The sequence below is a fragment of the Neovison vison genome, chromosome 7 (assembly GCF_020171115.1).
Source record: "Neovison vison isolate M4711 chromosome 7, ASM_NN_V1, whole genome shotgun sequence".
Taxonomy (NCBI): Eukaryota; Metazoa; Chordata; class Mammalia; order Carnivora; family Mustelidae; genus Neogale; species Neogale vison.
This window is the reverse complement of record NC_058097.1, coordinates 195,441,097-195,462,166: the sequence shown is the minus strand read 5'-3', so window position 1 is coordinate 195,462,166 and position 21,070 is coordinate 195,441,097. Positions and strand designations below refer to the sequence as shown.

The following is a 21,070-nucleotide window of genomic DNA, read 5'->3' as shown; positions in this document are numbered from 1 at the left end:
GCAACAATCTGGGGATTTCAGAGGGAAGAAGGTAAGGTGAAGGGGTAACAATGTGATGGGTATTGAGGAGGGCACATGCTGTGATGAGCACTGGGTATTATACTTAACTAATGAATCACTGAACACTACATCAAAAAGTAATTATGTACTACACAGTGGCTAACTGAACATAATAAAAAATAAGTTTTAAAGAAAGGTAAAAAAAAAAAAAAAAGGTGGATTTCGGAAAATGTTCCTAAGTGGTTTGTTACACCCAAGCAAGAGCAGCTGCAGAAAAGTGAATGATTCACCTAACATTCAGAAGTCATTAACCCTTTCTTCATCTGAGGGAACAACCACAATGAGTTCTTAATTCCCAGAATTTTAAAAGTGGTTCAGGCAGTGAACAACAAATTGGATGTTTCAAAAAACGAAGCATCAAATTGGAGAACTCTGCTGAGATCTTTCCTAACAATTCAGAGCTGAATATGATGAACAAGATGATGAGGCACAAAGGAGTGCCTTAGGAGAGCCAGTATAATGTAACAGGAGATTCAAAGATGGAGATAACAGGATTGTTGAATTTTAAGAAAAGATAATTTCCTTGATCTGAAGAAAGAATATTGAAAACTTGCATGTTTTAACCAAGGATTGTGTTTGTTAAAATTAATTCTGATCCAAATCTCAACAGAATTTGGGGGTGGGTGGAAAGTGGTGGAAAGAACTTTGTAAACTAATATTAATGTTCAATTTGAAGAATAAAGGAAATTGGAGGGGGAGACAAAACACGAGACACTGTGGACTCGGAGAAACAATCTGAGGGTTTTGGAGGGGAGGAGGGTGGGAAGTTGAGTGAGCCTGGTGGTGGGTATTATGCAGGGCACAGATTGCATGGAGCACTGAGTGGGGTGCATTAACTATGAATTCTGGAACACAGAAAAGAAATTAAAAAAAATAAATAAAATATTTAAAAAGAAAATAAAGTTTGACAATAACCAGAATACTTTGAAAAAAAGACTCAAGTAGTGGCTTGTCCTCTAGATTTTCAATTCATACAGTAATTTAAACTAAGATTGAAAACTATTACAATGGGAAAAATTTATTTAATAAAGGAAGGTTCTATAAATTATTGATAAAAAGTATCCGATTTATAATCCGAGACTAGTTAAATATTTCAGAATATAAAAATAAATATTTATCTCATGGTACATAAAATATAACTACCATGTGGACTGAAGAATATGAATGAAGCTATGAGTAAATAATAGAAAGATATGTGAATAAAATTGATAAATATGATGAATATGATAAATTATGATGATAAATATGATGAAGAAAATACAAATGTGATTTGTCAAGGCTAAAATTAGAAGAAATCATAAAGGAGAATAATTTGGTACTCTAAAGACTTTACCTTTTCCTTTAAATCAATGACACAAATGAAATTCAAAGACAAGCAGCCATGTAAGGGAAAATAAAGCAACAAATGATGATCTACAAAGAATTAACATTTTGATGGAAGCTACATCCATTCTACTGAAAAATAATGAGATTATTACAAACCCATATAAGGCTGAATTACAAAAGAGAAAATGAGCCTACACAAATGTATGAAAAATAGCTCAAACTCCAAGTAATTAGGTTAATGCAGATTATAACAACTCAGTGTGCCACAGTTCACATGGCAAATTCACAAAGGTGATCTAAAATAATTTAAAATATTGAATGGGGTTTAATTATTCTGAAAAATCCATAGTCAAATATTCCATTTTTTAGGATGGGAGATCTCACCATAAAGCTAATTATTTTTCCCTTCTTTGGGGACAAAGAGGTGAAATGGATGATTGTGATTATTAGGTGAATTTTGCTGATACCACTGTACTCATTTTTCAGATGATCTGTTTCATCTCTCATAACAAAATGACTCTGCAGTGTTTAAGAAGTCACTGTTAAGGCAAAAAAAAAAAAAAAATAAAGCCAGGATAGTAGAAATAGAGACACCTCTTTCCACATCATTGAGAATTTTCCCTTACCTTCCAGGATAATAAAGATAATGTCTCTGGAGGAATGAATGGGTGGGCTGCCAGCAGCCCATTATAAGATCGGGAGGTATGTTAACATCTCTGTCCCTCAGCTGTTACACAGACCCACACTGTGTGTGCCTGATCTTCCTGTGTCTGCCGCCACATTGCCTCCATGGGACTTCAGACACCAGGGGCGCTGTTGTAATCCTAATGCTCATGCTGTCTCCTCTCTGAACCCTTTTGTGCTCGTTGTCTTCTCACCAGCCAAAGCTGTTGGAGTGTGAAAAGCCGACCATCACCACACTGCTGCTTAAAAACCGTTCGACAGTTTGGCACAAGATAAACACCAACCTATCAGAATGAAATGCATCACTAAGCTACCAGTATGGCCAGACCAGTGCACCCTGATGAAATACCAGCTCTGCTTGTGTCCTACTACCAGTGCGACCATGCCATGTATATGAATGAAATTCCAGCTTCTATATCATTATTACTATCATAATACGAGATAGTGCTTCTAGAGTCTTTACCAAGATAGGGACTGTTTTGTGTGCATACCTGTACTTAGTCTTTTAATCTTTACAATCTCATGAGAGATGCTTTTTTTTTTTAAGATTTTATTTATTTATTTGACAGAGATCACAAGTAGGCAGAGAGACAGGCAGAGAGAGAGGGGAAAGCAGGCTCCCTGCTAAGCAGAGAGCCTGATGCGGGGCTTGATCCCAGGACCCTTAGATCATGACCCGAGCTGAAGGCAGAGGCTTCAACCCACTGAGCCACCCAGGTGCCCCTATGTACTCATTTTTAACATGGAAAGAAAAAACTGGAGCAAAAGGTTTAAGTAATTGTCCCAATGTTTAATAGTTCACAAGTGGTATGGTTAAGGTTGAAACTTGGGAAGTATGACTGGAATTAACCACTTAACTACAGTGGGAATTTCATTTTTGTGCCATTTTATATGATGGCAGGATAATATTTACCAGTGTACTTTTTACCCTTTTGTACGTCTTTGAATTCCTTTGCTTAAATCTTGAAAGCCTTTCCTTAAGCTGGAAAGCCAGACTCTACTCATTTACATTAAGGAAAAGGTTGCCACAATAGAACAAGGAATAAATGTTGAAATTCTCATTTTTTTAAACTGAAAAGCTTTGGTTCAAGAATTAGGCCAAAAAGATTCAGAAGGTAACAAACTTAATAAAACCAAGTAAAGATCTCCCTCACTGGTAAACAGAGGAAGCCAAGAGTTGAGTGTGAATTCAGAAAGTATGGATGTGTTAGTTTGGGTCCTTGTGTCCTTCTCCCTGATTACTTTGGGTTAAACTCAGGGTCCAGAGAGGCAAATAAGGTTTTTGAAGATTCCAAAGAAGAAAACACTCATGGCTGTTCCTTGACTGGAATATGAGCAAGCAACACAGGTCCTAGAGTTTGCCTGTTTACCACATAAATATAAGGCAGCAGCCTAGACCATGAAGAGCGGTGGGGGGAAGAGCGGTGGCGGGGGGGGGGGGCTCAACCTGAGAAAAGCCTCAACAAAGTCATCCTGAGTTTTCCACAGCTGCAGAGAAGCATGTGAGAGGGTCATGAAGTTCCCCCCGCCCCGCCATGCACCCCAGCAGGGGGTAGAAAGGGTTGATGGGCCAAAAAAGCCAGATGGTTAGAAGGAGGAAAGTGCAGAATATGTGGAATATGTGGATTAATGACCATTGACCTTTAGGACCATATACAGCTCAGTTCATGGCTGGGGCAGGGCTGCAACTGGTTAAATGCCAATGGTGAAAAGAAGATACTAAAAGCCATGTGGGAAAACTGCATGTTGAGGGGATGGTAGACAATGCAGGTCTGAAACCTGAAAGTCTTCTCTCCAATAGCTTACAGAACTCCACAAGCCCTGGAGCTTAGAAATAATCCCAGGATATAAAAGAAAGAGGACATATTAACAAATAGATTTATAGATATTCAGTAACTGGGGAGAAAATCATGAGATGAATAACTTGGAAGTATTTACAAGTAAAAGTGAATGCATTGAGCTTCTGTCTTTGGATGGAATAGAGCTGCAAAATAGAAATTATATTAAAAAGCAATAAAGAAGATGCATTTTTGCACACTTCAGTTTGTGGCATGAAAATAGCTTATTCTACATTAAGTTGACAGAAATGGATCATAACCTAATGGTCTGCTATTTCTCCTAAGGCTAAATTCTGACTTCAGAGCTTATCCATAGACTATGATCACAAAAGATAAAGGAAAAAAAAAAAGAGAAAACTGCTCACTCTTCTTAAAACTATGAACTATATGTCCTAAATTACTCAAGACTGGGGGCTACCCTTGGAGTGGTTGCCATGTGCAAGGAAGAGAAATGAAAGAGTGAAGGACAGACGGGGAGGGTGAGATAAATAATATGGTGGGCAGGTTGAGGAGAGGGAGAGAGAAACTATTTTCCAGTAGACAAAAGGTCCCAGATATACTAACATCTTGAAAGCAAGGGAGAAAGGAAGAGAAGAGCCAAACTTATGTAGTAAACTTTTAGTGAGGGATCTATCCACCATACCCTAGGACTTTATTGAAAGACCCTCCAAACCTAGTTGTCCGTGTCTTATTAGTACTGTAGATACAACTCTGCTGCTGCAGACGCAAGTATGTTCCAGTGACTCATCTTTCTCATCTCAACTCATCTTTACATAGCTGATGAGAGATTCAACCAAAGCATACCACGGCCTCCCACATTCCAGAAATGAGTCAAAGACTCCCTCTAACTCTAAAGACTCCCTCCAGTCTCCAAGGGAAGTGTCAGTTACAGACCCCAATAGGAGAAGTATTAACTGGAAAGAATCATCAGTTACAGACCCCAACAGCAGGGGAGGTGTGGGGGTTATGGGGGGTTAGTTGTATCTCTTACAAGAAATTGACTCCCTCTGCAACTCTGCCAATGAGAAGCCATCACCACACCAAATTCTTGCTTCTCTTAATGGACTTTTGTTCAAAACTACTCCTCCCAACTTCCTTCCTCTTCTCCAAAAAATAACATTCCTCTCCTTTGTTGGACTTTGTCTGTGGTTTTGCCATAGCTTGCATACCCCAAACTGTAATTTTTTTACTAGAATAAACCAATTTTTGCTGTTAGAACAACTGACAGTTTTATTACAGGCCCTTAGAGTCTCTGTTTAGTCCAATACCTTAAGTGTACACCCCCTAACGAGAGACTTCATGATCACTTCATCCAACCCAGAAGCACTGAACAACACTTCTCCTTGGTGAATAAGGTGCAAAGTTCCCACAGAGCCTTAAGTGATGAATAGGGGAGAGAGAAAGCATTGAGCTAGTCTAGAGAATCAACAATATTAGTAGTAGTAGTTTCTTGGTAGCAGGATTAAGGGTAATTTTTTTTCTTGTTACACTGTATTCTTCTATCTTCCTGTGTATTTGTTTTCAATTAAATTTAAAAGAATCAAAGGCAGAGAAAAGCCAAGGTGGGGGGGGGGAGGGTGGAGAGAGTGAAGATGGTAAAACATGCACCTGACATCCCTTCTACCTTCCAACAGCAGTGGTATTCCAGCTTTTTTAGGATGTTCAGATCCTTTTGGCCATTCAAAAGTTACTGAGAACATCTGGACATCTCTTATAAATCACCAAAAAGGGGGTGCCCGGGTGGCTCAGTCATTAAGCATCTGCCTTTGGCTCAGGTCATGATCCTGGGGTTCTGGGATTGAGCCCCACATGGGGTTTCTTGGTCAGCTGGAAGCCTGCCTCTCCCTCTCCCACTCCTCCTGCTTGTGTTCCCTCTCTCAATCTCTCTCTCTCTCTCTCTCTCTGTCAAATAAATAAATAAAAGATTTTTTTAAAAATCACCAAAGAGATTTATATTTGGAATTTATGACAACAACCTGTGACATAAAGGTGGATGAAGAAATGCCTGCTACCCATATGATTCAGGGAAGACAAAGGCTCATTCCATGAGTGGACATGCCTTGTGGTTGCAGTGATAGAAACACCCTCTTGCTCAGATCATTTTCTCTGCTCTTACCATGGTGTAAGAGGGTTGTTCCCCTGCAGAATGAAGGGATGATGGAAAAAGGGAGACAGTGACTTGGGTATATTCACAGACAGATGAAAGTAGGAGTTGACAGCTCACCTTGGAAAATGAATGACAGAAAGTGAATCCCCTGTAGAACCAAGCTCCAGTTGGACTGCAAGTGAATAATTTCACCCGTGGAGGGGAGGATGGCAATTCTTTTTGAAATACACATGAGTAATGTGAGGATGAACACTGGTGCTGATTAACTTAGGAGCTGAGCCACAATAAGCCTGAGAGGCTCCATCATCAGAGAAAAATAAGGGCAAAGGCATCTACTAAAAAGGAATAATATGCTGCACTCTAAAACTACACAATTAAAAACTCCACATGTAATTTCCAGCAGCACCTGGTTCTGCAGTTCTCCCTGATGTTCTTTCTGTTGCTACAGGTTTTGGGGGTGGGGAGACCACAAATCTGCACACTCCATAAGTACAGGTCACTCTCCTTTATGGCACTTGAATCTTTCTTTTGGGGAATTAAGAACTCATACCATCCCAGATGATACATGAAAGACAGAAGTTCAAAGACAGCAGCACCCTGTTCAAAAATTTTTAAATTATTTTTCTATTATGTTCACTTAGCCAACATATAGTACATCGCAAGGTTTTGTTGTAGTGTTCAATGATTCATTAGTTGTGTATAACACCCAGTGCTCATTCCAACACGTGTCCTCCCTAATATCCATCACCCGGTTACCCCATGCCCCTACCCCCTTCCCTTCTGTAACCCTCAGTTTGTTTCCCAGAGTCCAGAGTCTTTCACGGTTTGTCTCCCTCTCTGATTTCTTCCCATTCAAAAATTATAGTCAGAAAAACAAACAAAAAACACAAAAATTATAGTCGGCATGTCAATAAACTGCCATGGGTGTGAGGGATCTTCTTTTGGGTGATGAAAATATTCTAAAATTGGATTGTGGTGATAATGGCACAACTCTTTAAATCCACTAAAAATCACTGTACACTTAAAATGGGTCAATTTGTAGTATGTAAATATGCTACTATATAACTCTTGAAAATAAAAATAATATGAGAAAAAGAAAAAAATGTCTTCAAGCAATACCTGGCCAAAAAAACATGAATATGCCCTATTATGCTCTGAACCACAGAAAAGAGCTTAGTATAAAATTCTTCAATCATCGAACCTAACTGATAGTCACTCATCTTTTCACTAACATCAACATCTAGTGGGCACCTACTAGTGGGTTGAGTGCTGAGAGAGATTAACACCATACAGATCCTTCCCTAGGAACCTCACAGTCTAGCAGGGGATATGATGTAAGTAAAAATAAATAGTTTTAATACAATGTGATAAAATGTAAAATTGAAAGTATATGTAAAATCAGTAATCGTTTTGAATCTTGTCTATAATGTTCAAGGTAGAGACAGACCATTATAACCCAATGGGCTGATAACCCTTAACTATATGATAAAGGATTTACTACACATTGTTGGAAAATCTAGTTGTTTTTTCAATTAAATGGCAAGATACTTAAGAAAAAAATTAGGTCTGCAACCATAAATTAAATTCTGGATTGTTCAAGTATAAAAATGCTAAGCCAAGAAAAAGTCAGTGAAAAAATAGGCAAATACTTATCTGGATTCTGAACAGAGAAGAACTTTGCTTAAAATCAATAGATGAATTAGAGCAGTAAGATTCACTGTGAAAACATGAGATTTTTTTAATGTTAGGAGATTTTAAATAAAATCAAATACATATGAAAAGCTAGGAAAATGCCTTTGCAGCAATGGCATAATGCTCCTTTCTAGAAATTTATTTTACAGAAATGATCTGAAGTTCAGAAATTATCTGAAATTTTAGACATCTATTTAGAATGGCTTTTCACAGCAAAAACTTAGTTTCCACTTAAAATCTGACAGAGAGGAATTGCTTAAGGTAGAATATTACATAAGCACCAATACTTAAGTTTATGATGATGTTTATGAGTCATTTAAATATGCATTGTAACATTTGAGTGAAACACATCATTATAACATTCAGTTACTCAGTTATAATAGAAAAGACTGAAAATATCAACCTGTAAAGAAAGATTTTAGATTAAGATGATGTATCAAATGCATTCTCATTCTAGTGCTTCTTTGGTCTAAAGAAGTGTTCTGAACTTGAAGGTTCCATAGAGTGAAAATGGAATCAGCAGGGGATCGCTCCTGTTTTTCTAAGAGAACAATTACCCTGGACAGGTTAATTAACTATCCTGTCTCCACCTTGAATTCTAAGGAGGCATTTAAATGAACCCCAGGTGGAAGTACCTCTCTTACCACTGCTGCACAGGAGAGGAAATTTCCTTTAAAAGAGGCTTAAAAGATGGTGTTCAAAGGTGTTCCCTGGAATCTGGGGCAAGAGTCTGGACCTGCAGGGGGCCACAGGTGCTGTTAGACTGCCCAGACCATAACCAACCAGCAGTAGTCCAACTTCTGCAGACACATCTAGGTGAGGTTTGTGGTTGGAGGCAGCAAGGGCAGTGTGGGGCAGCGTGCCGGATGTTGGTGTTCTGGGATCCTGCTCCAGATCTGGGAACCTCTTTCCTCCGTGTAGCCGTATTTTCCTACCATCTTTCTGTTTGTAGGCTGTCTTCTCTGTTTCTCAGACTTGCTAAGAGCTCATGTCCTTTCTCCTGGGAGGTAAAATGTTTCCCCTCAATGGAAAGTTTTAACAGAAACAAAAAGAAGCAATGAAGTGAATATTTTGCACTTAAGGATGTGGTAGTGTATTGAGAGTTTGGTGTGATTTCTTTTTTTTTTTTTTTAAGATTTTATTTATTTATTTGACAGACAGAGATCACAAGTAGGCAGAGAGGCAGGCAGAGAGAGAGAGAGGAAGAGAAGCAGGCTCCCTGCTGAGCAGAGAGCCCGATGTGGGGCTCGATCCCAGGACCCCGAGACCATGACCGAGCCTAAGGCAGAGGCTTAACCCACTGAGCCACCCAGGCGCCCCGGTGTGATTTCTTTTAATACCTCACACTCTCCAGCAATGCTTTGAAAAGATTGTGGTTATCAAGACTGTATTAAGTAATAATTAATTCATTTACTATAATTAAAACAATGTTTTAGTTTCTATTTGCTTTCACAGTATGATCAGAGATTTGGGAGTTTAGCAGACCTGCTCCAAATTCTCAGCTCTGCCATTCATCAGCAGCTTGGCCTTGAACAATTAATTTTCTTAGCCTCTCTATGCCTCAGTTTCCCCATAGATATATATATTAAGAAAAACAATGCCCATAGGGTTCCATGAGAATAGGAAATGTATATGAATTTTTGAGAACTGTTCCTCACACAAACTAAGCAATCAGTAAACAGAAATGATTTAACTTGAAACAGGTAAACGAACACCACACTGAATTAATATAATTCTAACTCAAAGAAAGACTGTTGACATTTTAATGACCCTACGTTATTCTTATCCTGGATACAGGACATTCTTATTTATTATTAGGAACATTGAAAATAGCCGTGCATTCCTTCTTTCCAAGATCCTGTAGCCTGTCTGGAAATAATCAAGATGAGAAGTGACTTCCTACATTCTTAACTATCCTTTTAGTTCTTAACTCTTTAGAACTCCTGCTTGGTATTTTAGTTAGAAAATTCAGTCAAATTTCTTTCTTTCTTTTTTTTTTTAAAATTATTTATTTATTTATTTAACAGAGAGATAGAGAGAGAGAGAGCACAAGTAGGCAGAGCAGCAGGCAGAGGGAGAGGGAGAAGCAAGCTCGCCACTGAGCAGGGAGCCTGACATGGGGCTTGATCCCAGGACCCTGGGATCATGACCCGAGCCGAAGGCAGCCACTTAACTGACTGAGCCACCCAGGCACCCCCAGTCAAATTTCTAATTTGACAATGTTAGCCATTCCTCTCCATGCACTTAACGTGCTTGGGAAACCAATCATTTTGTGACCAATCACCATTTCTTAAGATACTTGCTTGGCAACCTCAACTTTCCTGTGTCTCAACAAACCATTTACATGTTATCTCTAATGTCTTGTAATTGTTTGGAAAAGGAAAAAGAATTAAGGAAAATGACTGTGCTTTGATAATATTTGTTTATACTCTGAGATAAAATCTTTAAGAAAGAAATGTTTAAAAAGTAGTTTTAATTATGATTGACAGGAATGCAATCCCAAGGCCTTGATTTTAAACGATAGTAACATATAATAACTCTTCCCATGACTATTAACTACTTAATTAATTAATCAATTTTTATGTTCAGTTAGCCAGCATATAGTACATCATTAGTTTTTGATGCCATGTTCAACAATTCTTTAGTTGTGTTTAACACCCGGTGCTCATCACAACATATGCCCTCCTTAATACCCATCACCTGGTTACCACATCCCCCTCACCCCTCTCCCTTCTGTAACCCTTAGTTTGTTTCTCAGAGTCCAGAGTCCCTTATGGCTTGTCTCCCTCTCTGATTTCTTCTTGTTCAGTTTTCCCTCCTTTCCCCTGTGGTCCTCTGCACAATTCCTATCACACTATAAACCCTAACTGAAAAATGAAATGGCTTAGTCAATTAAAATTTACCCAACTTTTGTATCAACATTAACAGAACTGAAGGAGATTATGCTAAGTGAAATAAGTCAAGCAGAGAGAGTGAATTATCATATAGTTTCACTTACTTGTGGAGCATAAGGAATAACATGGAGGACATTAGGAGAAGGAAAGGAAAAGTGAATTGGGGGAAATCATAGGGGGAGAGGAACCATGAGAGACTGTGGACTCTGAGAAACAAACTGAGGGTTTTGGAGGGGAGGGAGGTGGAGGGTTGGGTGACCCTGGTGGTGGGTATTAAGTAGGGTACATATTGATTGGAGCCTTGGGTGTGGTGTATAAACAATGAATCTTGGAACACTGAAAAAACAAAATAAAATTTTAAATATTTTAGTCTACAAAGATACCAAGTACTTAATTTTCTTGATTTGTTTTTCCTCAGTAGTCAGTCATCTTAAGTTTTTAGAAAAATGCCTTCACAGTTCCAAATTGTTTTTGTCCACCCTATTCAGCCTTTGGAAAATGCTGGCAAACTTAGATTACAAGCATTTGACTCTATGTAGGTTTTTAGAACACATCTTCATTTTTTAAATTAAATTAGTCAACATATAGTACATCATTAGTTTTTGATGTAGTGTTCAATGATTCGTTAGCTGCCTATAACACCCAGTGCTCATCACATCACATGTCCTCCTTAATACCCATCACCCAGTTACCCCATCCTCCCACCTACCCCCTTTTCTGAAGCCCTCGGTTTGTTTTCTGGAGTCAAAAGTCTCTCATGGTTTGTTTCTCTCTCTGACTTCTTTCCATTCAGTTTTTCCTTCCCCTAGTGTCCTCTGAACTATTCCTATATTCTACATATGAGTGAAACCATATGATAATTTTCTTACTCTGATTGAGTTATTTCACTTAGCATAATCCCCTCCAGTTCCATCCATGTAGATGTAAATGGTAGGTATTCATCCTTTCTGATGGCTAAGTAATATTCCACCGTATCTTTGGACCACATCTTCTTTATCCATTCATTTATTGCAGGGCATCTCGGCTCATTCCACATTTTGGCTATTGTGGAGATTGCTGCTAGGAACACTGGGGTGCATGTGCCCCTTCTTTTCAGTACATCTGTATCCTTGGGGTAAATACCCAGTAATACAATTTTGGGGCCATAGGATAGCTCTATTTTTAGCTTCTTGAGGAACCTCTATATTGTTTTCTAGAGTGGCTGCACCAACTTGCATTCCCACCAACAGTGTAGGAAGGTTCCCCTTTCTCTGCATCCTCTCCAACATTTGTTGTTCCCTGTCTTATTAAGTTAGCCATTCTAACTGGTGTAATGTGGTATTTAACTGTGGTTTTGATTTGTATTTCCCCGATGCCAAGCGATGTTGAGCATTTTTTCATGTGTCTGTTGGCCATTTATATGTTTTCTTTGAAGAAGTGTCTGATAACAAGTTTTCTAAACTCACCCAATGATAATAGCAGTGGGTGCAGAAATGAAATATTTGTTTTAATACTCTAAAAAGATAATGCCCAATTCAAAATATTTATTAAGCATTTTTGTGAGTTTAAAATGTATATTAAACATGTCATAAATAGTAGAAAAATTCAACCATATCTATTTCTGTGTGTTCAATGTCATTGTCTAGGATCAATATTCAGGGCCAGAGAGCAGAGAGTTTGGCCAGGAGTATACAAAAATGTCTCTGGCTTTCAGGAAATTAAAGCCTAGCTGGGGAAATCACTGTATATTACTTTTGTGTCATAAGAACAACATAAGAGAAAATTCTCTGAAGTTTTAATATAAATTGAGTCACAGAGAGGAGGTAAATAATGGAACATTTATTGAAAGCTTATTCTGTCCCAGATAATTTCATAATAATACTAATATCCATGAGCAAGTAACCTCCCACTCTGTGCCAGGAATTATGTAAGGTGCTTATCTGCATGATCCTATGATACACTCACCATGACCCTACAGACAATCCTTATGTCCCCATTTCATGGTTGAAGAAATTGAAGTTCAGAAAGTTTAAAGTAACTTCGTCAAGGTCACACAGTAAGTGCTGTCAACCCAAGACTAACACTTATGTTCTTCCTCTTCTGGGTTTGTTCTGAGGTCCATATTTATTCAAGATCATAATTAGAACCCCTTTCTGAAAAGGTCATTCTCAGTGTATTAAGAATTCTTGATAGCTGATGATATCTCTCAATGAACATACACACTTTTGACATTAGCTTATGACTGAAGATAAAGTTGAAAGTGTAATTAACCTCTTTAAATTAGGATAACCGCGTGGGATATTTAAGTTGTGTTTTTAAGTACATAATTGTGAAATAATTGTAGGAAACACCTTTTTCAAATTTACAATGTGGCAAACTGAAAAATAAAATGAGGGAGTTACTAGCATTCTACATTCATTTTCTATACCAATCATCAGTGACTGGTATAGAAAATAACAGTGATTATTATATATATACCATCATCAGTGACTGGTATAGAAAATAACAATAATTATTACCTATGTGGATAAGACCAGCAATCAGAGTGAAAAAGATGCTGACATAAGAAATTTTCCAGGAAGATGAAGTATGATTATTGTGTAGGATGGAGTTAGTAAATGGACAATTAACAAAATATTAGTAAAATGTAATGACCCACATTGTAATGCATATATTTGTGCTTGAAATTATTTTTAAAGAATGTTTTCATACTTTTAAATTTTTTATTGTGTCATGTTCGTCATCATACATTACATCATTAGTTTTTGATGTAGTGTTCCATGATTCATTGTTGGCATATAATACCCAGTGCTCCAGGCAACCTGTGCCCTTCTTAATACCTATCACCAGGCTCACCCATATCCTCACCCCCTCCTCCCTTCTAAAACTCTCTATTTGTTCCCAGAGTCCATAGTCTCTCATGGTTCATCTCCCACTCTGATATCTCCCCCTTTATTTTTCCCTTCTAACGTCCTCCATGCTATTCTTTATGTTCCACAAGTAAATGAACCATATTATAATTTACTTTCTCTGTTTGACTTATACCACTTAGCATAATCCTCTCCAGTCCCATCCAAGTTGATGCAAAAGTTGGGTATTCATCCTTTCTGATGGCTGAGTAATATTCCATTGCATATATGGACACATCTTCTTTATCCATTTGTCTGTTAAAGGGCATCTTGGCTCTTTCAACAGTTTGGCAATTGTGGACATTGCTGTTATGAACATTGGGGTGCATATGGCCCTTCTTTTCACTACATCTGTATCCTTGGGGTAAATACCAGTAATGCAATTGCTAGGTCATAGGGTAGTTCTATTTTTAATGTCCTGAGGAACCTCCACACTGTCTTCCAAAATAGTTGCACCAATTTGCATTCCCATCAACAGTGTAAGAGGGTTTTCCTTTCTCTACAACTTCTCCAACATTTGTTGTTTCTTGCCTTGTCAACTTTTGTTATTCTAACTAATGTAAAATGGTATCTCAGTGTGGTTTTCATTTGAATTTCCCTGATGGCTAATGATGTTGAATACTCTTTCATATGTCTGTTTTGTATGTCTTCTTTGTAGAAGCATCTGCTCATGTCTTCTGCCCATTTTTTGACTTGATTATCTGTTTTTTGGGTGTTGACTTTGAGAAGTTCTTTATAGATCTTGGATACCAGCCCTTTATCTGTAGTGTCACTTGCAAATATCTTCTCCCATTCTGTGGGCTGCCTCTTTGTTTCATTGACTGTTTCCTTTGCTGTGCAGTAAATGTTTATCTTGATAAAGTCTCAGAAGTTCATATTTGCTTTTGTATCCCTTGCCTTTGGAGTTGTGTCTTGAAAGAAGTTGCTGTGGCCGATGTTAAAGAGGTTACTGCCTATGTGCTCCTCCAGGATTTTGATGGATTCCTGTCTCACACTGAGGTGTTTCTTCAATTTAGAGTTTATCTTTGTGTATGGTGTAAGAGAATGGTCCAGTTTCATTCTTCTGTATATAGTTGTCTAATTTTCCCAGCACCATCTATTGAAGAGACTATCTTTCTTCCATTAGATATTCCTTCCTGCTTTGTCAAAGATTAGTTGACCATACAGTTGTGTCTATTTTTGTGCCAGTACCATGCTGTCTTGATGATCACCACTTTGTAATATAGCTTGAAATCAGAAAACATGATGCCCCCAGCTTTGTTTTTCTCTTTCAACATTTCTTTGGTGATTCGGGGTCTTTTCTGGTTCCATACAAATTGTTTGTTTCAGCATCTTGAAAAATGCGGTTAGTATTTTGATTTGGATGGCATTGAAAGTATAGATTGCTCTGGGTGGCATAGACATTTTAACAATGTTTATTCTTCTGATCCATGAACATGGAATGCTTTTCCATCTTTTTGTGTTTTCTTCAATCTTTTTCATGAGTATTCTGTAATTCCTAAAGTATAGATCATTTACCTCTTTGATTAGGTTTTTCCAAGGTATCTTATTGTTTTTGGTGCTATTGTAAATGGAATTGATTCTCTAATTTCTCTTTCTACAATTCATTGTTAGTGTATAAGAAAGCAACTGATTTCTGTGCATTGATTTTGTATCCTGCCACAGTACTGAATTGCTGTATGAATTCTAGTAATTTGGGGGTGGAAACTTTTGGGTTTTCCACATAGAGTATCATGTCATCTGTGAGGAGAGAGAGTTTCATTTCTTCATTTCTTCTTTGCAATTTGAATACCTTTTGCTGATTTTTGTTGTCTGATTGCTTTTGCTAGTACTTCTAGTAATATGTTGAACAATAGTGGCAAGAGTGGGCATCCTTGTTGTACTCCTGATCTCAGTGGGAAGGCTGTCAGCTTTTCCCCATGAGAATGGTATTTGCTGTGGGTTTTTCATAGATGGATTTTATGAAGTTGAGGAATGTTCCCTCTATTCCTATACTCTGAAAAGTTTTAATCAGGAAAGGATGCTGTATTTTGTCCAACGCTTTTTCTACATCAATTAAGAGGACCATGTTGTTCTTCTCTCTTGTCTCATTAATTTGTTCTATCACACCCATTGATCTGTGGATGTTGAACCACCCTTGCATCCCAAGGATAAATCCCTCCTTTCAGTTATACTCTGTGATTTATGTTGGGCTGACTTAGTTCCTTTGTAGAGAGAAAAGTTGCTTCTTCTCTCTTTTCTGTCATTTGAGCTACACTCTGCAATTCATTCCATCTCTTTTTCTGAGAGAGAAATACTTTTTATTTGAATAATTATATTGTGTGGGTCCTCAAGTATTGAGTGTCAAACACGGTTGTAGAAAAGTCTGCACTCTATGACTTGTGATGGTAAATATCACCATCTGGGATCCAAGTGAGGTCAATAGACAAACTATCTTGTCTACCAAGAGAAACATAAGAAATGATAAATCATTGGTGCTTTAAGCCATAAGCTTGGTTTGTTACATAGCCATTCATAACTTATATATTAGGTGTTAATATTAAAAATACTTATTCTTGGCCAAAAGCACAGGCTAAGTTCTATTGGAAAAGCACATGAAGTAAATACAAACTATGAAATTCTTACTCTATGAGAAAATATAGGTGCTGTGGGAGTTTAGAAGAAGGAATTTAAATTAAAAAAAGGGAAAGCTTTCCAGAGTAAAGCTTTCTTTTATACGTTGTGTATTTCTCTGTTCATACTAAATCACCTATTTTCTTTGCCTGCCTTTCTGAAAATGTATGAAGAGCTATAATGAATTGTCCCAGGTGTCATTTGAAATACTTATTTAATCTTCCCTCTACTGCTTTCAAATGATAGTCTTACTTGGTGCCTCACAGATGTTAGATAGTCAGTGAACATCAAATTATTTTCTGAGCCACCAAGAAACATTCTTGGTAGCTCATAAATAGTGATTTAATTTGAGCTTTATTATTAAAGAGAAATAAATGTAAAACACTTAGTTCATAGGATATAAAATTTTATTTGTGAAATACAACATTGTGTTAAGGGAGAAAGGTAGAAAGTAAGAACAGAAAGATGACTGTTTCTTGGTACCATGTACTGCTCCCTTGGGTTGCAAACACATGAGTAATTTATTACTGCTATATTTGTTTGTTCTCCAAAAGTTTACAAATGGTGTTTACATGTAGAGCAACTGCTCACTGGCCTTTATTTTCAAACTTCTAAGTCTATTTTTCCATAAGTTCTTTTTTTTTTTTTTTGCATGGGATTCTTAAAGTGCGTCTGCACTTAATTTCCATAATGAAATATTTCAGAGGAATGGTAAGATTGCCCCTTCAAGGTTCAGTATGTTTATTGTTCTTGATGTCATGCATTTGACGTCATAGGTGATAAGATTGCAAGGGCTGCTTCGCCAGCCCACCCATTTCATATGCCTGAAGGAAAGTAAGGGAGCAGAATTTATTCTGCTATTTTGGGCCTTTTTTTTTTCTGATCATGGCCAGTGATCTTGATTGTTGTATGCTTGGTTTTGAATGAACAATGGAAAATTGTGAAGACCAACAACAAAAGGAAAAATAACTTTCGGAATCAATATGAGATATTCTCTCTGTCTTCCAGTTATATAACATGTCTCAACTACTGGCTGTTTTAATCATCTTTATCTAAAAAAGAAAAAATACATTTAAATACATAAAAGAAAAAGTATACTGTAATGTACATTTTACTGTTTCTGCCTTATCATTAAAAAACAGTTTTTATTTAAAATATGTCAATGATATAAAAGGATAAAAACAAATCAACTTCACTGAAAGCATTTCCTATAATTTCAAAAATAACCTTAAGATTTCAGGATGGCCAGGGTCACATGTACCTTCAAAACACCCATGACAAAATATACTGTGAAATACCACAGGAACTAGTGTTTCCAAAGAAACCTTTTCTAAATTTCTTGAAATATAAATTCATTATGAACTTAACTGATGGAATCTTTCTATTTCTGCTGAAGGATGTTCTAAGCATATAAACCTGTGATTCAGATTTTACTGTGGAAACATAGTCTGGATCCTGTGGCCTCATCAGGGACACTGATAGATAATATTGAGTCAGTACAGTTTTCCTTCCAGGTAGTTAAGTAATCCTCTTCTTTGGGTATTTAAAATCAGATTAGTAATATCATAGAATAGTGGGTCACTTTTCTTTGTGTTTTTCTACCACAATTACTGCTCCCCTCAAGTATAGTAGAGCCCCTGTGATACAGGGAGAATGGCCACAATGATCTCATTTTACAGATGAGGAAACTGAAGACACAGAGAAGTTGTAGCAATGTAGGGACAGAGCTTGGAATCTCACAAATGTCACTAGAATCAGGTACTTTGGTCAAAATTGGTAGTCATAATATTACAATATTTATGAGAACTTTTAGTGTTATCTCTTCTGTAACCTAAATCAACAGCTTAGCAAAACAAACAAACAAACAAAAAAACAAAAAAACCCTTACTTCTCCCCAAATTAATATAATAATAAAATGCAATAAAAATACTATTTTATTTGTATGATGAGCTCATCATAAAGATCTCCTGAAGACCTAAACATAAGAACCATCAAAACATTCTCAGTGATAAAAAATGAGGAAACATTTTTCTTAACAATTATCAAAATATTCTATAATTTATTAATAAAATATGATTGTAAATCATCAGAAAATATGCAGGACTAGACAGATGGCACATGGAGTGACAGATTAAAAATTGAGCAGAACAGAGAATCTATTTTTAAAAACTTCATCATAAAGGTGACTTTATTCAGTGAAGAAATCATTCAATGAATTGTGCTGAGACAGTGGCAATCAGTTTGGAATGACAAAACCAAAGTCATCCCAGATTTATGCCTTGCATTATACACTAAAACAGTCTAGAAAATTTAAATGTACATGTAAAACTATAAGAGAACAAGAAAATATAGAAAAAAAGTATTTTTTGGTTGTGCAAAGAAATCTTTTTCAGTAAGAACAAAGCCAGGAACCATATATTTCACAGGAAATTGGCTACCTAAAAATAAAAGCAATCTGTATAACAAAATACAGCATAAACAATGTTGATAATAATTAACTTGGAAAAGAATTAGCAACACGTATGTGGATGAAAGTTATCATCCTGGATATGTTAAGAGCTCCTACAAATCAATAATGAACAACCAATTAAGACAAATAGGCAAAAAAATGTATATTAGCAAATCAGTAAAGTAAATGCAAAATTAAAAACAATGAATTTTTTTCATCTAAGATCACCAAAGACTAAAGTTAAATAATTACAGGTAGTGTTGACAATAGAATGGCCTGGGATAGGACATGACTGAAAGAGATTATGCTGAGTGAAATAAGTCAAGCAGAGAGAGCCAATTATCATATGGTTTCACTTATTTATGGAGCATAACAAATAACATGGAGAACATGGGGAGATGGAGAGAAGGGAGTTGAGGGAAATTGGAAGGGGAGGTGAACCATGAAAGATTATGGACTCTGAAAAACAACCTGAGGGTTTTGAAGGGGCAGGGGGTGGGAGGTTGGGGGAACCAGGTAGTGTGTATATGGAAGGCACGTAGTACATGGAACACTGGGTGTGGTGCAAAAACGATGAATACTGTTACGCTGAAAAGAAATTTTAAAAATGGGGAAAAAGGTTTTATTTATTTAACACAAAGATAGAGAGTACAAGTAGGCAGAGCAGCAGGCAGAGGGAGAAGCAGGCTCTTCAATGAGCAGGGATCCCAATATGGGGCTCTATCCAGGACACTGGGATCATGACCTGAGCCAAAGGCAGCTACTTAACCAACTGAGCCACCCAGGCGCCTCTAGTACCAACTTTTTAAAAAATTTTTTAAAAATTTATTTATTTTCAGCATAACAGTATCATTATTTTTTCACCACATCCAGTACTCCATGCAATCCGTGCCCTCTATAATACCCACCACCTGGTACCCCGACCTCCCACCCCTGCCCCTTCAAACCCCTCAGATTGTTTTTCAGAGTCCATACTTTTTAAAACAACTTGGCAACAGTGTGTGTGTGTATGTGTGTGTGTGTGTCTGTCTGTCTGTCTGTGTGTGTTTGTGTGTGTCTGTGTGTCTGTGTAGAAATATTTGCAAGAATGTATTCCAAAATATTAAGAGTAGTTGAAATAGGCTCTTCAATTGTTCTTAAAATAATTTTTATGTTTAAAAAAGTTGTCTTGACTGTGGATAACTTTTTGTTCAAATAATGAAACCATATTAAAAAAATAAGTTTCATAATATTAAGTTATTCAATCATTAACCCAGGGACCTTTCTGCAGATTGAAAATACTTCAAGACAATGGCTGGAGGAAGGAACAGTACAATAGTCATCAGATTCATTCTTTTGGGATTCTCAGATTATCCCAAGCTCAAGATTGTTCTCTTTGCAGTATTTTTGGGTTCTTACTTCCTGACAGTGGCCTGGAACCTGGGCCTCATCATCCTAATTAGGATGGACTCTTACCTACGTACACCCATGTACTTCTTCCTCAGCAACTTATCCTTCTTAGATTTTTGCTATGTTACCTCCACAACCCCCAGAATGCTCTCAGACTTCTTCCAGAAGCCTAGATCCATCTCCTTTTGGGGATGCACCATACAGTACTTCTTCTTCTCTAGCCTGGGTCTGACTGAGTGCTGTCTCCTGGCAGCCATGGCTTATGACCGATATGCTGCCATTTGTGATCCTCTGCTCTACACCGCCACCATGTCGCCCACCCTCTGTGTCCAGATGACAGTTGGAGCCTATATAACTGGTCTCTTTGGTTCATTGATCCAACTGTGTGCCTTACTTCAGCTCAATTTCTGTGGGCCAAATATTATCAACCACTTCTTCTGTGATCTGCCTCAATTATTAGTCCTATCCTGCTCTGAAACCTTTTTCCTAAAAGTCATGAAATTTGTGATAGCAGTGATTTTTGGTGTGATATCTGTCTTTGTCATCATGATATCTTATGGTTATATCCTTGCCACCATCCTGAAGATCAGCTCTGTTGAAGGCAGGTCCAAGGCTTTCAACACCTGTACTTCTCACCTGACAGCAGTGATCTGTTTTTATGGATCAGGACTCTTTGTCTATATGCACCCCAGCACAGATAATTCTCTGGGTCATGACAAGATGGCATCAGTCTTCTATACAATGGTTATCCCCATGTTGAATCCTTTGATTTACAGTCTAAGGAACAAGGAAATCAAAGATGCCATTAAGAGGTGTAAGAAGAAAGCATTTTCCCATTGTCACTGTTAAAGATCTGGTAGGCTGGTGGCCCTGGTGGTTGGAATTTTCTAGACTATGCAAGGGAAATGGATTTAACTTTATTCAACCCTATCCATCTTCTGGCAGGATTGCAAATGCGTCAACCCATCTGAATTGAGGACTGGGTCAGTATGATGCAAATCCTATGGGATCTTTGAATCTCAACAGTCAGCTCTTTTCTTGTATACCAGTAATGACCACACAAAGCAGTTAATATATTAAATGTTATAATAATATAAACCTTCAGTTCCTTGCTGTTTGACCTTTACATA

General features: G+C 37.3%; 1 protein-coding gene across 1 annotated transcript; it reads left to right on the top strand.

The window, feature by feature from the left end:
• Window positions 1-19,841: 19,841 nt before the first annotated feature.
• LOC122914505 (olfactory receptor 1440-like) lies at window positions 19,842-20,789 on the top strand. The gene has a single exon (XM_044261119.1). It carries the CDS (start codon window positions 19,842-19,844, stop codon window positions 20,787-20,789), a length of 948 nt encoding a protein of 315 aa, XP_044117054.1.
• The last annotated feature ends 281 nt before the right edge of the window (window positions 20,790-21,070 follow it).

Coding starts and splice junctions, on each gene's coding strand:
- LOC122914505 (XM_044261119.1), top strand. CDS start 19,842: ATGGCTGGAGGAAGGAACAGTACAATAGTCATCAGATTCATTCTTTTG.